The sequence below is a fragment of the Sorex araneus genome, chromosome 2 (assembly GCF_027595985.1).
Source record: "Sorex araneus isolate mSorAra2 chromosome 2, mSorAra2.pri, whole genome shotgun sequence".
NCBI classification, from domain to species: domain Eukaryota; kingdom Metazoa; phylum Chordata; class Mammalia; order Eulipotyphla; family Soricidae; genus Sorex; species Sorex araneus.
Genome location: NC_073303.1, coordinates 125,992,483 through 126,013,946, shown reverse-complemented (window position 1 = coordinate 126,013,946; position 21,464 = coordinate 125,992,483). Strand labels below are relative to the sequence as shown.

Below are 21,464 nucleotides of genomic sequence, written 5' to 3'. Positions count from 1 at the left end.
ATTGCTATTTCTGGAAATCCTAGATTTAGTGTTGAACTTCCCAGAATTTTATCTTGTGACATTTCTGTATACAAAATTTTTCAGAAGGATAAAACTGTAATGCTAGACCTTGGAATATTGCTCACACATGACAGGATACTGAGTACATTTTATATTGCCAAGGATATCCTTACCATTAATTGCCAGCAGTATTGTTGCTTAGAATCTTTGAGGATTCTAACTTATATCCACGTAATTCATCATACCTTGATAATAGATGTTAAATTTGGAAAATTCCCCGTTTGTAGGCTTAAGCCCAGCTTAATACTACTAATTTATATATTATACCTCCCCATATTTTATCTTTTTCACAATAATTATGCCATTTATAGAGCTTAGAATAGATTGGGATTTCTTAAATGTTTTCTGCTTGCAACTACTTTTCAACTGAGAAGCTTTTACACAACAAAATCATTTTACACAGCAATGCTTCTCTTCTACTAAATATCACCCAATTCTCCAAATTGACTGGCTCAGCTCTACGTTCCATTGAGTGCATATATATGCTGGAGTCTCAGCTAAGGGCAGTCATTCTTTGCTCTCTGTTCTGACAGTTGCTTATTTAATACTGCTGCATGAGCAGCTACAAACAGGATTGTCCTTAGGACAGGGTATAAGTGGGAAACCATATGAGTGGGCAGCTTGTAGGAAAACACAGGAGTAGAAAATGCTTGCTGTCTGCAAGTGGAAACAGTGCTCTTAATGCTATGATGTTCTAATATGATCGGTTAAGTGGATGTGTACCTCCATTCAGTGCCAGTAGGCAGGAATTATGCTGCTGTTTTTGAAAAACACCTCAATTTTTAAAAATAAAGCAGGTTATCTACTTGTTTCTGGATAGAAACAGTCAATATCTTTCCTTCAAGAAATACATCTTTATTTTTATTATTTGGGGTGCTTATATTTTCATATGTTTGACATGATATATTAAGAAACTTCCCAAATTATCACAGAATGTAAAATAACTACCATTTCCTTTACAAATAAAGAATTGCATAATGATTTTTTGGGGTAAATTTGAGGATCTTCTGATTTCTAGTCTAAACTATTTGTAATACTAGTAGGTTTAGAGCAAATTTATGCATTATAAACAGCATAATACACCTGCACCTTTTAGAGAATTTGATTTGTTATATTACCTAAAATTTTCTTCTCCCAGATTTCTTATTAAAACTTATTCCAGCCTATAGTCTCAGAAAAAGTGTTAACAATCTTAATTTGAAATAATTTTTTACCAACAGTTATGTGTCACATGAAAATTTTAACAACCTGAGATCTTACATTTTATTCTATTGTATGTCTATTAGAGGCACACCCCAGTGTAGGTTGTGGAGGGCACTCTGTGCCAAAGATAGAAGCTGTGACGTTGAACTTATGAGACAGGTGCTCTGCCACTCAGCTGCATCCCTTGTTCCTCATGTTTGATCTTGAAAACCATCATCTTGTTACGTGTAGAAAGAGGCACGAGAAAGAACTGACCCCGTGGTTGCAGGAGTGGTTCCCCGGGTGGGTTTTGCTATTAGTTCCCTTGACCTCAAGCATCAGTGTCTCGAATCTGCATAGTAATTTGCCTTTTGCACCCGGTGCTGGTGAGTTACCTGAGATGATATTGGAAAGTTCTTTGCAAACCATCAAATCCAAGTGTCATCGTTAATATTATTACCATCTTGGGTATACTTCATGTATTTGCATTACACAACATTTCGGAATTTGGTGGACTCAAAATGACATGGAACAGAGCAGTATAATTTTTTAAGATATTTAAATGACAGACTTGGAAGCATACTAATTAAAATTAATTTGGGAAGAGATAAGTGGAAATGGCTTTGGTAAAATTTTTGCATACAATTTTCCAAATAATTTTTCTTTCTTTTTTTTGCATTTGGAGCCATGTCAGGCAGTGCTGAGGGATTGTGCTGGCTCTGTGCTTAGAGATTCAGGGATCAGTCCTGACGGGGCGCAGGGACCATGGGGGGTGGGGGGCGCTGGAGTTTGGTTCCAAGTTGCCCGCATACAGGCGAAGCACCTTAACCCCTGTACTGTCTATCCAGACCCCAAACAATACTAGATTGTGTGTAGTTAAAAAGTTTGGCTGCAAGTTGCTTTTAATAAATACTTTTTATAACTATGTTCATGTTATTATAGAAAGTATTCAGACAAATAAGTAGTAGCTTATATTTATTGCCAACCACCTTTAGCTGAGACCTTAAATTGATAAGAGCGAACTTTGAAGCTTTATTTAAATGATAAATTTGGAAGGAAGTACTCTTTGAAAACATAATTTTAGGAGTTAGCAGATGGGCACTGTAGCACTGTAGCACTGTTGTCCCATTGTTTATCGATTTGTTCTTGTGGGCACCAATAACATCTCCATTGTGAGACTTGTTGTTACTGTTTTGGGCATATCAAATATGCCACGGGTAGCTTGCCAGGCTCTGCTGTGTGGGTGGGATACTCTCGGTAGCTTGCCGGACTCTCCAAGAGTGACAGAGGAATCGAACCCGGGTTGGCCATGTACAAGACAAACGGCCCTACCCGCTGTGCTATATCACTCCAGTCCTGATTAAACATTTCATGGAAATTTTCTAATAGGTTAACTTGGATTTAGAAATAAATAGGAAGTCTGTTAACTATCCAACTAAATTGTTTAAGTAAAAGAAATGAAAAAACTTTGGAATAAAGATACCAAGAAAATATCTGAATGAGAAAGGATGGTAATGCCTTTGGAATCAAGCTGAGTGGTCTGTAACTTGTGTAATAGTTGACTCGCAGCTGTGGTAGATTTTACGGGACAACACTAGTGGAGTGTTGTCAGAGAGAAGTTCTAGAAACATTAGAAGTGGTTAGGAAATCTCTTATTAAGAACACATTATACATTTGATCGATTTGATTTTATCCTTCAAAACCTGCAGAAATGAAATCTAAAAACTTAAAGATTGAAACCTGCAGAAATGAAATCTAAAAACTTAAAGAACGAAAGTATTTTTACTACATGTATAGTTAACCTCCAAGTTTCCCATGTGAGAACTGCAGAGCAAGACCTCTCTGGCCCTCTTGTATATAATGAAGTTGACTTTCATGCCAAATACGTGCGCAGTTTTAAATTCATGGAGATATTTTTTGTGTGCACATATCTCACATTGGGATGTTCTCAAAAAAAAAAAATCTCTGCTCCCATGTGTCAGTGATTTTTTGTATGTTATTTGAACTGAAAATATTCCATTAAAGTAATGCATATTCTTAAATTGTATCTAGAAATTAATATTTTAATTAATATTAATTTAAAATTAATAATTTTTAAACCATGTTTAAATGTTCATAAAAGAGTAATACTTAGGGATTACACTAGTGAAGCTTTTTGCTGCTCTGGAGATGTGTTGTTCCCTTTTGAGCACATCTATCTATTTCTCTTTCTCCTCACATCTCTAAGTTTCTTTCAGTAAAAACTGTTTATTTCACTTAAAAAAATAAGAGACACGGTTGGCCAGCAGCAGCTTAGCAGTAGAGCACCCTGGGTCAGTCCCTGACGCTAAAAGACATGAAAACAAAGAAACTTTAATACTGAAATAAATCAAAAACTTTATGTGAAATAAAATCATACAATCCTGTGTGACTTTGCTGTGCAAGTTATGCTCTTTAAAAAGCAAAAGGCAAGAGCAGATAAATAGTACACTGGGAAAAGCACTTGCTTTGCACACCATGGACCCCAGTTCACTCCCCAGCCCCACACATGGTCATCCTGGCACAGATGCAGAAATAAGCTCAGGACCCCTCCCCTGCAAAGTAAAGGCAGATGCAGCATTTAATAATATTTCACATTTTTTTCTTTGGATATTGTCTTTCTTCTCTTAGAGCCAGCTTAATTCTCCTTGGCTTTGTTTTATTGTTTTTCATTTGACCGTTGCCAAGTCATTAAAATACATATTTATCTATATTTGTTTGGGTTTTATGACTGCATCCAGCTGTGCTTGGGGCTTACTCCTGGCTCTCTGGTCAAGGATCACTCACTGCAGTGCTCAGGGGATTCTCTGTGGTGCCAGGGACCAAAACAGTTGTCCACGTATAAGACAAGTGCCTGACCCCCTCTGCTGTCTCTGGAGCCTAACTCATTTTCCTCATATACTACAGTCAACATGTGATCCTTGGGCATACTAAGGAATCTTGAATCTGCTTCTGTTCAATTTCACCTTACTGGTGTGATTCTTCAAAATTTTGAGATATTTTGGGTACTGGAACCATAGCACAGCAGGTAGGGTGTTTGCCTTGCACGCGGCCAACCCGGGTTTGAATCACAGCATCCCATATGGTCCCCTGAGCACCACCAGGAGTAATTCCTGAGTGCAGAGCTAGGAGTAACCCCTGTGCATTGCTGGGTGTGACCCAAAAAGAAAAAAAATTTTTTTGAGGTATTCTAGAATCCATATTCTCTCAATTGCTGTATTAAGTGCATTGGAAAATTTGATAAGGCAGATTTATATGAAGTCATTAAGATTCATGATAAAAATGATTATAAAGAGCCAAATCCTCTGGCAGATTATTAAAGACCTGAGTCCAAATAGATATTATTTGGATCCAATATGAAACCAACTCTAAATCTATTTTACTGTGTTTTTGTCAAGTCCATATTTATTATATTAAGAAGTAAATTAATGCAGTCATTTACACATTTTAATAACATCAAGTTGCATGAGCTCAATGCTCTTTTCTAATTTGTTATCAGGATAATGCAACCCAAAAAGGAAATGAGTATGTTTTGCCTTGGTTTCTTTGTTAACTCTTTTATTCCTACTAGAAAATATTATCTAAGTGCCCCAAAACATGTGATGAATGAACAGTCGTTTTGTTGAAGATCAATACTATAATTCAATGTTGTTTTTGGATTTTTGGGTCACACTTGGTGATACTCAGGGGTGACTCCTGGCTCTGTACTCAGGAGTTACTCCTGGCAGGGGACCATTAGGATACTGGGGATTGAATCCCGTTGGCCACGTTCAAAGTAAGTACCCTACCCGCTGTACTATCACTGTCACCCCATAATTCAAGTTTTTATAAAAGTGAAAATCATTTTTATCTCTTCATATTCTATTGTATCTTTCAGCAATTTATTTGAGATTATTCAAAGAACTAGAGGGGTTCTTTGATTACATTAGCAAAATTGTTAATATTATACAGGTTAGTTTATGCATTTCTTTTAGAATATCATTATATACCCTCTTGCTAATGTGCCGGACTTAAAATATTTGGCGAGCAGAAGATTACTTCTTGGCTCAGTCTGCTGAACTTTGAGAATCTTCCAGAAGAAGGAGATGCTTTATATTCTAATGCAGTTGTCCGTAATTCAACAGCCAAAAAGAAGTGGTAGACACTGTCACATAATTATCACTCTGTTCTCATACTAGCTGGGGTTATAAGGAATATTTTGATGATTATATAACTGAGAGGTGTGCCATTATAACTACCTTATCATGAAACTACTTTCAAACTTACAGTTTCTTATTCAAATTTTTGTACTTGGGAGCAGAGATAGGCCAGAGGACTAAATTCATGCTTTGAAAGTGGGAAGCCCAGGTTCAATCCTGGAACCCCGGTGTCCCCAAGCACAGAGCCCAAGCACAGAGTAGTCCATGAGTGCTAAGGGGATGGAGTGATAGGACAGCAGCTAGGGTACTTACCTTGCATGTGGCCAATCTTTGGCACTTAATATGGTCCCCGGAGCCATACCAGGAGTGATACCTCAACACAGAGCCAGGAGGAAGCCAGGTATGACCAAGCAAAGGGAGGGCAGGAAGGGGAGAGAGTGGGGGGGTGAGGGGGAGGGGAAGGAGAGAGAAAGAGAGAGAGGGAGGGAGAGGGAACTTACACTTACACTTATGAAAGGAATAAAATTATCAGAAAATCATGTGATTATGTGAATAGGTCCCTTTATGTAGACTTGGTGTGAAAGCAGGCCTTCTTGGCTTCTTCCTCACTAAATAATAATGGATGACCAGGTGTCATCTATACATAAATTAGCACATTAAAGTCATCATGTTTATTCCTAGTGAAAAATCTACATAAGTAGGTGTCTTATCCCCTTCCAGAGGAAACTGATATTTACTCAGTTTGACTGGCTTCCCTGAGGATGCATAGCTTATAAGTGGTAGCACCGGAATTTAAGTATAATTGTTTAAAAATCTTTGCACTTAGTACAGCATTATAATACACTACCCTCCTTGACTGTGAAGCCCTAATGGTCCCATGGATGTTTCATTCATGTAGACTGAGCCAGAAAATGTAAGAGAATGCTTGGCAGTCACTCTGCTTCAGAGGAGATGGCATTGGGAAGTACGTATGCTGCCATTTGTGAAACACGTGTGCTAATTGCTTAGGAAGCATCAAATAAAATTGAAGACAGAACCTGAAAGATCACTAATACTGAAGCAGCAAAGAGTAAAAAGCATAACATATTAACAGAGATTAAGGAAGGACAGTTGACGGAATACAAGTTCATGGAGGAAGTTTCTAAGAATTAGCAAGACTGATAATACAGCATCTGACATGTGTTCATCACTCTGGTCACATATCGCTCTGCTTGTCTTAACTCCTCTGAGTGACTTCTCAGGTGAGTGAGATGGAGTGCTGAAGCTTCAGTTTCCTCAGCAGCACCCATTGTTGCATGGCTCACTGGTTGTGCATGCAGGCAGGCCATATGTGCTCCTTATCAGGGTCCACTGCATCTTTAATCACCCCACCCCTAGAGAGATGAGGTGGTGTGTTGGAGCTGCTCAGCTGAGAAAAAAATTAGGTGAGGATTTTTTTTTTCCTCCAAAAAATTCTAGAGAAAAGGTAGTGGTGACTTTTGATTAATTTCTGGTTAGAGAATAGAATCTGTGAGATGATAGGAATCATCAGAGAAGAGTAAGGTGCCAGATGAAAGGCAATGTGAGCTGGGGGAGAAGGCAGCTGGGATAGACAAGGCATTACTAAATCAATGATGGTTGAAGGGATTGTTTGGGATGGGAGATGTGTGCTGAAAGTAGATGAAGGACCAAACATGATGGCCTCTCAGTATCGGTATTGCAAACCATAATGCCCCAAAGTAGAGAGAGAGTAAGAGGGAAATTGTCTGCCATAGAGGCAGGGGGAGGGTTGGGGAGGGGGTGGGGGGTATACTGGGGACATTGGTGGTGGAAAATGTGCACTGGTGGATGTATGGGTGTTCGATCATTGTATGACTGAAACTCAAACATGAAAGCTATGTAACTATCTCATAGTGATACAAAATGAATAACTAATAAAGAAAGGCAATGTGAAAGGGAGGGTAGTGAGGCGGCTCTCTCCTTTACAAGGACTCGAACACGCATTTGATCTTCAATCCCCTCTCCACAGACAGGTGCTGGGCCTCAGGTGTCAAAAGGTTGAAGAATATTGGTCTAAGGGTAGAGATGCAGAAAAGAAAAAGTGATTGAATAAATCCCTGAGGGATATGAAAGGCAATAAAGAAGTTATTTTCTCCATTTCCTTGTGTTTGAAGCCTTGCCCATAGCAAGTCCTCCGACTTACCGTTTCTGGGTGTGAGGGTCCGGACAGACTCACCTTTCAGGTGAGGTGGCTTTACAGAGAACATCAGCCTTGCTGGGGAGAAGAGATGCATCTTCTCAGCAGCCCAGTGAAGGAGGCGGCCAGGCCATTGAACCATCTGGTGCTCTGTGTACCCAACTGTGTATTTTAGAATCAGTGAGAGTGTATGGATGTGTATATTTGAGAATCAATAAGAGTTTATTGATGTGTGTATTTTAGAATCAGTGAGAGTGCTTGGATGTGTGCATTTTAGAATCAATGAGTGTATCGATGAGTGTATTTTAGAATCAATGAGAGTGTATTGTATGGATGTGTGTATACATCCATTAGTGAGAGTGTATTGATAAGTATATTCTAGAATCAGCAAGAGTGCTACTGAGAGTAGGGAGAGGGAAGAGGAAATTCCAGACTCCTTCTCCTCCAGACTTGGCAAATCAGAATCCCCGCAGGTGGCAGCTCACCATCCTGGGAATCAGCATTTGCTCCCGGCCTGTGCCATCCTCTCTCACACCCTGCCCTGTGTCCACTCTAAGGCATTGTCGCTTAGAGAAACTTGGTGATAAAAACATAGACTTTTAATTTAATCAGGATTTAGAGACGTTATTTCTTTTTCAACCATCCTATTTTCTGGCTTGTTTAACATTTTGTGGCTCTCAATTGAGCTGTAATGAATTTGACTTCTTTCAGTGAGCTCCCAAGATATGCCCGTTCAGCAGTGAGCAGTAAATGGTTCAACATGAGCTGCTCCTTATGTAAACATACAAAAGGCCTGACCCAGACTAAGTCAATTTAAAAAGGAAAACATTAAAGCTATGTTTCCTGTTATATACTTAGTCTTCTTTGGTTCCTTATGATTATATTATTGACCAACTATTGCAGACTTTAGTTTATCCTCCTACACCACCTGCTGAGTGGTTCAAATGCTATGGGAGAGGAGTTTCGGAAGGGCAAAGCAATTACAATTATAACTCCTACATTTTGGCCAATAAAGCAGCTTTTTGTGTTAAGAGTAAGGAAGTTATGGGCATCTTGACTCACCCCCTTTCCTGATTTGAATTGCTAAAAGGTTTTAAGGCTGCAAGAAGGGGGAGTCTCAGACTTCATTAAACTCTTAGAAGCACGTGAAGCAGCCAGGAAACTTGGACTCCTACTTATATCAGACATTTTTAGGAAAAATTATTAGAAAATGGAAGTTTTATTTCTTATCATTTTTGAAGGAGGACATTGTCAGTACAGGATTCGGGTCCCAGAGTTCCCTTGCTGGGGGTGATGCCCTATCTTCCACAATGTCCGTTAGAATTCTTTGCTCCGATGATTCTTGAGCATTGTTTCTTCTACTGTGAACATGTGGTAGACTAAATCAGTCTGGATAGAATAGACTTCCCTTTCTGACTTTGCAGTCAGATTGTTTTTTACTCTTAACCAGGCTGTTGGTTACTTTATAAAGTTCTTTACTTAGGGAGAAGAGTGTTTTGAAAGTGGTAAAATGATTTCTAATCTTTGAAAAAATAAAAATGAATTCTTGTCAAAACTGTGTCTATAACCATTTATCTTTTTATACCCAAATGCCAGTTTAAATCTGGTGTGCTGTGACTTATATGCTGAATTAGATAGTTTAGAAGACATTTTGCTCTAATGGTGTCTAATAAATGTTAGCATATACTATTTGAATGAAGTTTTTTTTTTCTTTTTGGGTCACACCTGGCGATGCACAGGGGTTACTCCTGGCTCTGCACTCAGGAATTACCCCTGGCTGTGCGCAGGGGACCATATGGGATGCTGGGATTCGAACCCGGGTCGGCCGCGTGCAAGGCAAACGCCCTACCCGCTGTGCTATTGCTCCAGCCCCATGAAGATGTTTTTAATGCTTTCTCAGTTTGGTATTTAAAAACAAAGTATTTTGAATACTTTCTGGGATAATAATAAACTATTTTTAAGATATAGATAGTAAGATGGGCAATGTTGTACTTTAAAGAATAAAGATCGGGAACCAGGTGTTTGCCTAGGCTTGGTCCCCACCCCTCCCCGCGCACACACCCAGTATTACTGTCTGTAGCCCCTGAAGCCTCTAAGTACTGTTTGACACCAAGACCCAAGCAGCTTCTCTTCCAGGCCCAAGGGTGACCCCATACCCCTGGAGCACCGCCTGGGAGCTCCATCCCAAAAGTAAAAATTCGGGAGCAGAGAGATAGTACAGCAGCAGACAGGGCACTTGCCTTGCATGCAGCCGGCCCCAGTTCTGTCCCCAGAACCCTGTCTGGTTCCCCAAGCTTTGGCGAGAGCGAGCCCTGAGCATAGATCCAGGAGTGAGCCCGCAGCACCGCCAAGTGTGGCCCAAAACAAAGAAAGCTCCCTGGCTTCCCCTCTCAAACTGAAAAAGAAGAAACCTTGAACAGAGGAAGAAAAAATAGACCTTATGACCACAAGAAAAGCCTCATTTTGCTGCCAGAAAGATGGCTTAGCATGGTAACGCACATGCCTACCACGTGTAAAGCCATGACTTGAGCCACCAGCTCTGTATGGTATCCTCAGCCTCAAAAGGCTATCCTCCAGTGGTTCCCAGACACCACCAGAACTGGCCTGTGTTTCTCCACCACCAGCACATATTGCTATATATTTTTTATTTGGAGGGGCACATACCTGGGTGCTTGGGGCTTGCTCCTGGCAAGTGATCAGAGACCACTTTTGGGGTGGGCTCAGAGGACCATATGGGATGCTAGGGGTTGAACCTGGGTTGGCTGCATGCAAGGCAAGCACCTTAACTGCTGTATTTATTGCTTTTTTTTTTTTCCTCTTAAGCAATTGCTATTTTAACTCAACTCCTGTTTGCTATATATTTCTTTAAAAGTCATTTTGAGATGCCAGGAGTAATGCCTGAGTGCTGATTTAGGAATAAGCCCCTGATACTGCAAGGTGTTGTCCAAAAGAAAAAATTTAATTTTCATATAAAGACAGTGCTATAGAAGAATACTATATTTGATGGAAGAGAAATAGCACTTGTATTAATTCCACAGTGGAAAGGATAAGAAATGTCTTCTGGAGACAGTGATATGGAAAGATATTTTTTTCCCACAGTACAAAATGTTTGTCCTATAAATCATCCTAATATCTTTGTATTATCTGTTTAATCTCCACGGTGTTATGGCTGTTTACTTTTTTATTGCAAATCTAGTTTATTTTGCTTTCTATCTTTATCTCTTTCTTGAACGCTATTTTGGGGCTTTGTTGATTTTTCTCTCTCTTTTATCTCTTTAGTGTCTATTTTATATTTCCTTTTCTCTTTTTGAAAACTTTTTCTGCTGTTCTGTTTGGCTTATTAATTTTGAACCCTGTATTTCAGCGGGGATTTTTGGGGGTGGAATAATAAAATGTCTGTTTTGTTGATTCTGGTAATGGCTACTTGATCAGTGCCTATTTTTTCCTCGTCCATTCTTGTAGCTCCTTCTGGAGCTTCCTTCCCAATTAACCTAAGAATCATTCCTTCCTCTGCACCTCCGCTCTTTAGCTAGTTATCCTCAGCCCTCATGGGAACCCAGAGTAAGTGACACAAAGGTGTCAGGTTGCTCCTAACCTGACACCTTTGCGCTCTTGTTCTCTCTCTCTCTCTCTCTCTCTCTCTCTCTCTCTCTCTCTCTCTCTCTCTCTCTCTCTCTCTCTCTCTCTCTCTCTCTCTCCCTCCCTCCCTCCCCTCCCTCCCTCCCTCCCTCCCTCCCTCCCCCTCTCTCTCTCTCTCTCTCTCTCTCTCTCTCTCTCTCTCTCTCTCTCTCTCTCTCTCTCTCTCTCTCTCTCTCTCTCTCTCTCTCCACCCATCACCCCGGGCACTATGCATGATGTAAGACATGCTGTCTCTGATTGACTCACATCCTCATCCCTCTTGTAGAATCGTCTGATATTCACTGCTTACATACAAATCAAAATAGTGTAGCTGGTTAATGTGTAAATTTTATAATAGACTCTTGCCTCTGCTCCCCCGCCCAACTCCATACCCTATTATTTCATTAGTGTTCAGCCAATTAGATTATCCTTTTTCTAATATCTGAAATTGTTTCTTTTTCAGTGTCCATATTAGTAAGACTTTTAAATTATTTTATTATTTCAGCTTTTAGCTTGACTGAAGATTTCATAGGGACCCGATATTATCTTTCTTTTGATAATTCACTTTATAGTATTTGTAAATACTAAACAATTCCCTAACTTCGACAGACTTTAGTTTATCTGACTCTTAAATCCTGACCTCAGATCTTCCATCCTACTTTGCCAACTTTGATACTTCTTTTCTAATAACTTATTTTCATGATACTTCATGAAAAATATAACCATGAACTTTTGGTAATCTAACTTTACAATATTGACTGTTTTATTTATTGGCTGACTAGTGGGTCCAGTTGGTCTAAGTTCTAAAACTCCTCTGAGCTGATATTGCTCCCTGTGTTACTGTTGCATCCCGAATAATGCAGTCTTCTTAGCAGTTTGTCTTTTTGACAATTGTGTTACCCAAAGGCAAGGAGTGAGGAGTGAGATTAACCATGCTCTGTCACTTTTCTGACATGTCATCAGAGGACTGCAGAAGGCAGGTAATTAGCTGGACAGTCAACTAAATTTTGAGTGAGAAAAATTACATTAAAATGGCAGTTTTGTCCCCTACTAGTGTGTAACTTCAGTCTTTCAATCACTCTGAATTATTTTGTCTTTTCTAAGCGATTGTAATAGAGACATGCTGTATCAAAATGATTAAAGTCGTGTATGCAAGAGTACTTAGAAATACAGGAAAGTCTTGGGAATAGCTTAATACATCAACATAGGGTAGAGTGCTGTGCATGATGATTTTTGTATACATTTTCGACTTGTAACATATTTCTAGCCCCTGCCTCATCGATTTGATTAATCCACTGTGTTCGTCCATAATCAGGAGGGGTGCAGGATGTGGGAATGTCATGATGTTAGGGAACTGCGTGAACGTAGAGCATTCATCTTGTCTTTTTACTTTTTTCACTACCTTTACAGGAGAGCCTTGAATTTAGGAATTCTTCGAGATCCTGGATCAGAAATTGAAGATAGACAGTATCAAATAGACCTGCAGTCCATCAATATTGGCACTGCCATTTGGGACCAGCTAAAACCAGAGAAGGATAGTTGCACGGGTGGGGCACTCACAGAGACTGAGAGAAACTCCCAGAACCCAGCACTGGAATGGAATATGGCCAGCAGGTAGGAAATGATTGAAAAGCTCCTCTTTCTACTCTTGTACTTCCAGACCAGCTGGTGATTGATCACCAGCCAAACTCTTCCCATACTCCCCTGCGCTTCTGCAGTTCATGACAAATGTAAAATGTGTTTTGTAGACGTAGCTTGTGATTTTACTTAGGAAATTGGTCCTCCCTCTGTTAAATTGTAATGATTATAAATTTTAGGTTGTACCATGTTTTTGTTTTTTTTTTTAAGCTTGCTTGTATGATGAAAGATTTCACTTAGGGCTAAGGATGGTTTTACATTTTCCTTTGAAATGCATTGTGTTCAATATCAGACTTTTAAAATCTTTTTTTAATGTTTCTTCTTTCTGCTTAATAAGGAAAAAAATTGAGAAAGTTCTGGGCCATTGTTTTTAACTAATACAGCTTATATTCAGCATGAACATTTTGTTAAGCTTTGATTCTGACTTTGAGGTGTTTAGGAGCTGTCGCTGTGTCTTACCCGTGTTATTTGGCCATACTTGTCAGTGTCAGTAGAATTGCGGCTACACATGAAAGATGCTTTTATATTCTACAACTGGGAGTCTTTAATGGTTTTAAGAAACTTTTCATTTTCTTGAAATTCATGTTTATTTTCTATTTAACATTTGAGATTCAGTAACCTTTGTTGCTTATAACACACCATTGCTTTCTGATTTTATTTCTGTAAAACTTGCTTCCCACCTCTTCACCACTGTGGACTTCCGTGGTTGAAAGCACTGCAGTATAGATTATGTCATATGCCTCTTAGGGAGTCAGTTGCATGGAGGTTCTGCCCTTTCTCACCCAAGCTCTCAGGGCACAGGAGATCGCTGAGGGACTGGATGTGATCCCTGAGCACAGCATGCTTCCCTGGGCACCGCCAGCCCCGGAGCCAGTTTACATGCTCGTTCACCACGTTAACTTAGTTCATTTTTGCAGCCATGCTGTGGAGCTAAAAAAAAAAAATACTCAGTAAAAACTATAGGTTCCTAATGACCATGAAGCAACAGGGCAGGGGAGGCAATTGGGCTAAGGGCAGTTGGCTGAGGGCTGTCTGGGCTCTCATCAGGCCGCCTTCACCCGTGACCTGTGCTCTCATGCTTCATCCTGCCTTGCTTGCCCTGAGTCTGCTTGGTCCCTGAGCACACGGCATGTCCCTTATGCGGGCCCTTGTGTGTGACCTGTTTTCCGCCTGGAGCACCGGCCCATCCTTCTGCCTTCCCTGCTTTCTGCCTTCCTCCCAGTCTCAGAAGGAACACACTGGAAAGCCCATCAGGTCTAATTGATCGAATACTTCCCTTCCTGTGCAGGAGGGTGCTCCTCCCAGGCGGTTCACAGGGGCCTGGGGGCTACCCCCAGTGATACTCAGTGGTTTAATGCTCGGGTGAGAGGATGATGTGGTATTGCAGAGGCCGTACATATGAAAGTATAAAAATATTAAAGTATAAAATACAAAATATAAAAATTATATAAGGATGGGAAAGGGGGGGGTATACCCGGGATACTGGTGGTGGGAAATGTGCACTGGTGGAGGGATGGGTGTTTGGTCATTGTGAGATTGTAACCCAAACATGAAAGCTTGTAACTATCTCATTGTGATTCAATAAAATTTTTTAAAAAATTAAAAAATATATATATAAAGGCCACTGGGGCCACCCTACAATACTCAGGGACTTCCAGGTGCCAAACTGTGCTGGGAGGAGTCCCACAGGTACGTGCCCCGATGCTGCACCAGCTTCAGACCCTCTGGCCGATGCGTCCCTTCCTTTTAGTTGCTGTGCAGTTGGTGTCACGCCTGTGAATCCATGATCAAGTCCAAGATCACAAGGATTCATGCCTATATTTTACAAGTTTCACATCGTAGCTTCTGTTGTTCAGTTGCATCATTTTGTGATTTGCTTTGTTCATTTGTTTTGATTGGGGACCACCCCTGACGTGCTCAGTGGTTAGTCCTGGCTCTGTACTCATGAATCGCTCCTGGCGGTGCAAAGGGGACTGTATGGAATGCCAGGGATCAAACAGGGGTCAGCAGCATGCCATGCAGACGCCCTCCCTGCTGTGCTCTCTTCAGCCCCTGGGATTTTTTTTTTTAGTGTGTTTCTGTAGCTAAGGTGAAGGTTTGCCTTTGCTCTTTGTCTTGTGGCCTTGTTGAGCAATGAAAAGACGTGACTGTTTGTTTGATGCGACAAGGATATCTCGCTTGGATGCCCTTTGACACGAGAGGACTACAGGGTCATTCTTAACATGCGGTGCTCCCTTTTGGAGCTCAGCATCCAACTGGCAGGCAGGTTCCATCATTATAGCAGCAGGGAAAGCGCTACCCTCGAGACAAGTACAGGACACTCGGGATTGCAGAAAAATCATGTCAAATCAGGATAAGCAGATTCCATGCACATAAGACATCTCAGTGACAGTCACATAAACAAAGTGAATCTGAAATCAACACTATAAAACAAGGAAAGTAATGACTCATTCTTTTGGCAGGCTCCGAGGGAACCATTTCACAGATCTCAAGTGCTCTGGACTTGTCCCGGAGCCCACGTGGCAGAGCAGGGCATGGGTGTTCTGATCTCAGAAAGCAGTGGGTCCACGGGCTAGAACGGTCAAGAGTAACCTCTTTGCATCGGCTCTGAATCCTCAGCACCCAGCATTGTACTTGACACATGGGGGATACTTAGTAAGGGTTGGAGCAGGGGCATGAAAGATGGATTCGATGATTCAACTGAGCAAACAGATTCAGTGACTGAAAGCAACTGTTTCCAAGAAATGGTGATTCAAATGAAGACAAGATATTTCAGAACTGATGTAGCTCAGTTTTGATTAATCTAGGCAGATATCCAAACACACTTTAGTAAAATTATATTTTTCAAAACCAAGTTCCCGGAAGCATCTTATAGCCTAATTCTCCCTCTCAGAGAACCTGGCAAGCTACTGAGAGTTTCTTGCCCATATGGGAGAGCCTGGCAAGCCCCCGTGGTTGGTGATGGATGGGTCTCATTCCTCTGACCCTGAAAGAGCCTCCAATGTGACACTGTTGGGAAGGACAAATAAAGAGAGGCTGCTAAGAGATGTGAAGTGGAGCAAGGAAAGCCTCTTTAACAAATGGTGCTGGCACAACTGGACAACCACATGCAAAAAAATGGGTTTAGACCTTGACCTGACACCATGCACAAAAGTCAGATCAAAATGGATTAAAGACCTCAACATTAGACCACAAACCATAAGGTACATTGAAGACAAGGTCGGCGAAACCCTCCACGATATTGAAGATAAAGGTATCTTCAAAGGTGACACGGAACTAAGCAATCTAGTAAAAACAGAGATCAACAAATGGGACTACATTAAACTAAAAAGCTTCTGCACCGCAAGAGATACAGTGACCAGAATCCAAAGACTATCCACAGAATGGGAAAGGATATTTACACAATACCCATCAGATAAGGGGTTGATATCAATGGTATATAAAGCACTGGTTGAACTCTACAAGAAGAAAACATCCAACCCCATCAAAAAATGGGGCGAAGAAATGAACAGAAACTTTACCAAGGAAGAAATACGAATGGCCAAAAGGCACATGAAAAAGTGCTCTGCATCACTAATCATCAGAGAGATGCAGATCAAAACAACTTTGAGATACCACCTCACACCACAGAGACTAGCACACATCCAAAAGAACAAAAGCAACCGCTGTTGGAGAGGATGTGGGGAGAAAGGGACCCTTCTTCACTGCTGGTGGGAATGCCGACTGGTTCAGCCCTTCTGGAAAACAATTTGGACGACTCTCAAAAAATTAGATATTGAATTCCCATTTGACCCAGCAATACCACTGCTGGGAATATATCCCAGAGAGGCAAAAAAGTACAATCGAAACAACATCTGCACATGTATGTTCATCGCAGCACTGTTTACAATAGCCAGAATCTGGAAAAAAACCGAATGCCCCAGAACGGATGACTGGTTGAGGAAACTTTGGTACATCTATACAATGGAATACTATGCAGCTGTTAGAAAAAAGGAGGTCAAGAATTTTGTAGTCAAGTGGATGGGCATGAAAAGTTTCATGCTGAGTGAAATGAGTCAGAAAGAGAGAGACAGACATAGAAAGATTGCACTCATCTATGGTATATAGAATAACAGAGTGGGAGACTAACACCCAAGAACTGTAGAAATAAGTACCAGGAGGTTGACTCCATGGCTTCGAGGCTGGCCTCATGTTCCGGGGAAAGGGCAACTCAGAGAAGCGATCACCAACTACATTGTAGTCGAAGGCCATGTGGGGGAAGGGAGTTGCGGGCTGAATGAGGGCTAGAGACTGAGCACAGCGGCCACTCAACACCTTTATTGCAAACCACAACAGCTAATTAGAGAGAGAAAACAGAAGGGAATGCCTTGCCACAGTGGCAGGGTGGGGTGGGGGGGAGATGGGATTGGGGAGGGTGGGAGGGACACTGGGTTTACGGGTGGTGGAGAATGGGCACTGGTGAAGGGATGGGTTCCAAACTTTGTATGAGGGAAGTATAAGCACAAAAGTGTATAAATCTGTAACTGTACCCTCACGGTGATTCTCTAATTAAAAATAAATAAATATAAAAAAAAAAGGAAAAAAAAAAAGAGAGGCTGCTAAAATAAAATTGCAGGGCTAGGAATGGAGATGTTATTGAGACTGCTCGAGAAAATCGAGGATCAACGGGATGATGATGATGATGATGATGATGATGATGATGATGATGATGATGATGATGATGATGATGATGAAGAAGAAGAAGAAGAATAGGTATTCGAGATCAAATCCATACCCTTCAAAGAGACACACAATGAAGACTATTTCGCTCCCTCCTCTGGCCCCGATTAACCTGTAAATGGTTTCGTAGCTCCCCAGGGAAGCAGTGGAGCCATGCACAGCCAGAGTTCAGTGGCTGAGGGATGCGGAAGGCCCGGGCAGCTTCCCAGCCCGGGAGAATGAGAGCACGCGCAGGCCCGGCAGCTCTGCCCGGGATCCCCCATTGCATCGAAAGTGGCGTTACTTGCGAGAGTCTTGGCCCCTCTCTTCCTGCCCCTTCCAAATCGCATGCATTTTGTCTTTTGACAAACTCTAAATTCCAGATCATCTTCAGCAGATTATTGCTGAACAAAAAGTAAATTCTGACTCTCCATCCCCTCCTTCTCCTGGCCGGCTCCCCTTCTGCTTGATGCCAGCCTCCGCTTGCTCTCGCCCTCTCCCTCCTGGCAGACTTTTCACTCCATCTGAATTTATATTATAATCTGAGCTAATGAGATGTCGAGACTCACCTGTGCTGGCACATGGCACTTACCTGGCTTCTGTGTGGGCGGCGTAGTGGCAGGGTGGGGCAAAGAAAGCTTATCTTAGAATTTCCTGAAAGTGCTGGAATTCTCCCGTGAACATTACTGTCCTTCTTAGAAATTAACTAATTGTTATTATTGAGGGGATGTGGCTTAAAATAGTATTAAAGGCTATATTTTTTAATGTTATTTTTCTTACGTATAATCAAGATTTCATTTGAGGGCAGGATAGGTGGTCTCGAGGGCTGGAGTGTAATGCTCTGCGTACCAGAAGCCCACTTCAATGCAGAAACAACTTGTGGTCCCCTGAGCAACTTCTCGAGGGATTTCTGAACACCAAAAAGCCTGACCCAAACACCAGGGAAAAAAAGGGGGGGTTGGGGGGAAGATAATTTATCTTTTAAATTTCACTGCGGTATAAGAAGTTATAGCATATTTATTTGTTTATATGTTTGATGCACACACCAGATTATATGTACTATGCTATGAACTTTTGTAATATTAATATTATGTAATATTTTTAAGAGATGTTCTATATTTGTTTAGCAAAGCTTAATTTGAATTTGACACATGGTTATAAACTCTCAGTCTTCTGCTTCCTGAGAGGATGAAACTGGGTATGTGGTAGGGGGGTTTTGTGTTGACACTAAAGTATTTCCAGCCTCTGTCTTCAGAGTTGTTAATTCATTTGTTAATTCAGAGATTAATTCATTTGTCTTTTAATCACTTATTTTTATTCTTTTGGAATGAAATATTGCTCAGATATTTAAAGGAGTTCATAACTATTTTGATTTGTGATTAATCAAATGAGATTCCTTTCAAAATTGCACCTGACATATTTAACAGAATATGTTAGGAAAATATTTTCTTGACTTAAATCTATAGACTGAGAATTGTCGGTTTTGTCTTGTAAATGTACAAGTGTCAAACTAGTGCCTATGCGCAATTCCCATAGTTCACACATCAAGGCCTCATGTGATTCAGCCCTCGAGGCTTGTGTGATCTGCTCCCAAATCCCTGAACTTCGCCCTGGATGTCCATGGGAGAGCGTGGCTCTTGGCGTGCCTGGCCCGGCTGTGAGAAGGCAAGGCCTGGAGGAAGGACACGCTGGTGCTTCCTCGCAGCCCCGAAGGCTTCTGCCCTGGTGACTGGGGGTCCCTTCGCCAGCCTGGCGGGTAGCATGGGTCCTTTCTGTATCGTGGTACAGTGTCAATGGGTACTTGGGCGCCCAGTGATGATGCTTGTCCTTATTGTAGATCATAAAAGTACTTGACATGCCCATGTCTTCCGGCCCTTTCCCGTCTTCTTAAGTCTCCTGATGCTCTAACTCTATACATGTAAGTAAAAAGAATAACACTCTGAAGCAGAATCCAACCCATGACCCACCATAGATGGCTGCGTTTCCTTGCCTCCTTGGATATTTTATTTCAAAGAGAGGGAGACAATCCAGATTATATCCCGTATTTACTTGCAAATATATGTGCATCGGTCAGCAGTTCCGTATTACCCCAGTGAGTGCTATGCTATGGGGCATCATTACAGGTTCTTGCTGCAGTAGAATGTACTGAATTAAAACCAGCCTCTTGACATCTGCCCCTTGGTGGATGCTCGTATTCTGGACACATAATTTCTTGTGTTCTTTTCTGTCAGGAACTGTCGGCAGTGCACACCCCCTGCCCCCCACAGCTGCCCCTCCTCCTTAAAGTTTATCTTGAAAATTTTCCCTGGGAAAAAAAAGGAGCTCTCAAGTAGAATTAGATGCAGGATTTAACCAGAAACTAAACCGGAGCTATTATCCATTGAACTGCTCAGAAAAATGGGATTAACCGGTATTTCCATATGGATATGCTCATATCCTTTGGTGGTTATAATAAATGTAGCATGTGTGATCTCTTTCACAAATATTAACCATAATTTTGCTTTATTGGTTTGAGGGGAGGATTCTGATTTTTTTTTTCTTTTTTTCCTTTTAAGAGTAAGAGTATTTGCTAGAGGGAGCGCTCAGCGGCCTGGCATGTGATGTCTGGGCTTGATCCCTGGCACGGTGTGATCCTCAAGTGCTGAGCTGAGAGTAGTCCCTGAACATTGCCAGGTGTGGCCCAAGAACCAAACCAAACCAGGACAAAGCCCAGAAAGCAGAAAGAATGAGATTCTTGAAACATTATTTAATTTTGCCAGACTAACTTTACACTTGCATTTTGTTTTACCATACTGTTAAAATCATCCCTATTCCAAGTTGTCATTTTTGTAGTTGTTTATGGATATCTTACATCATTCTAGATCCTTCCAGATTGGTCACAAGTCAGAATGGATATAAATCTTAGGTTCCCAGGACCCCTCTCCTCCCGCCCCCACCCCACCCCCTAGTTAGGTTCAATTCCGTTCATTTGCCAGAATGACTCTCAGGGAAACATTTGACTTGCTAAGTTGCTAGTTTATTCTAAAAGCTGTAACTAGGAAAGCAGCCTCTAAGGAGAGATACGGGGGCCAGGCTGCGGAGCAGTGCCCTTGCTCTCCGTGTGTCCCATTCTCCCCCGAGTACCCATGCCTTCCCCTGTCAGGGCTTGGCCCTTTATGAGTTTTGGTCGCATTGGATGGATTCGGTGATAATCAGCTCCTACAGGCACTCTCCTGCCCCTCTTCCTCCCACAGCATGCCAAGCTGGATTGCCATGTGCTCATCACATGGTTAGAGTTCCTGGTAAACACACACACACACACACACATACCCTCAGAAGCTTCCAGAATTCTCCTGGTAAACACACACACACACACACACACACACACACACACACACACACACTCACATTCAGAAGCTTCCAGAATTCTCCTGGTAACCCCCCCCACCACACGCACGCACGAAGGCGCGCGCGCACGTGCACGCGCGCACGTGCACGCGCGCACACACACTCAGAAGCTTCCAGAATTCTCCTGGTAACCCCCCCCCTACACACACACACACACACACACACACACACTCAGAAGCTTCCAGAATTCTCCTGGTAACCCCCCCCCTACACACACACACACACACTCAGAAGCTTCTAGAATTCTCTTAATCGCATAAAGACACCTTCCTCATTCCCACCTCGAAGGACATTTCTCGAGTTCGGGAAAGCAGTGAGCCGGGACCATGGATGAAGACCAAATGTGTATGTTTTATAAATCACAGGATTGCAACAGATGATATAAATTACAGCTGCAAAACACACACGAGGGCTTTCCCATTATTTTTAATTTCCAGAGAGATCTAGTTTCTCTCTCTAAGCTCTCTTACTCAACAGGCAGATTTCCTTATTTTTCCCTGTCTGACAGGTATTTTGGGGGCCCTGGAAAGACCCCTGATATAGGTGCG

General features: G+C 41.7%; 1 protein-coding gene across 5 annotated transcripts in view; it reads left to right on the top strand.

Moving 5' to 3' along the window:
* Positions 1 to 21,464, top strand: part of VPS13B (vacuolar protein sorting 13 homolog B) — a 645,914-nt gene that overhangs the window by 391,199 nt on the left and 233,251 nt on the right. For all 5 annotated transcript variants that reach the window (XM_055125276.1, XM_055125277.1, XM_055125278.1 and 2 more), the window contains exon 30: positions 12,604 to 12,807. In XM_055125276.1, coding sequence (XP_054981251.1) covers positions 12,604 to 12,807 — 204 coding nt within the window. The remainder of the gene's footprint in view (positions 1 to 12,603; positions 12,808 to 21,464) is intronic.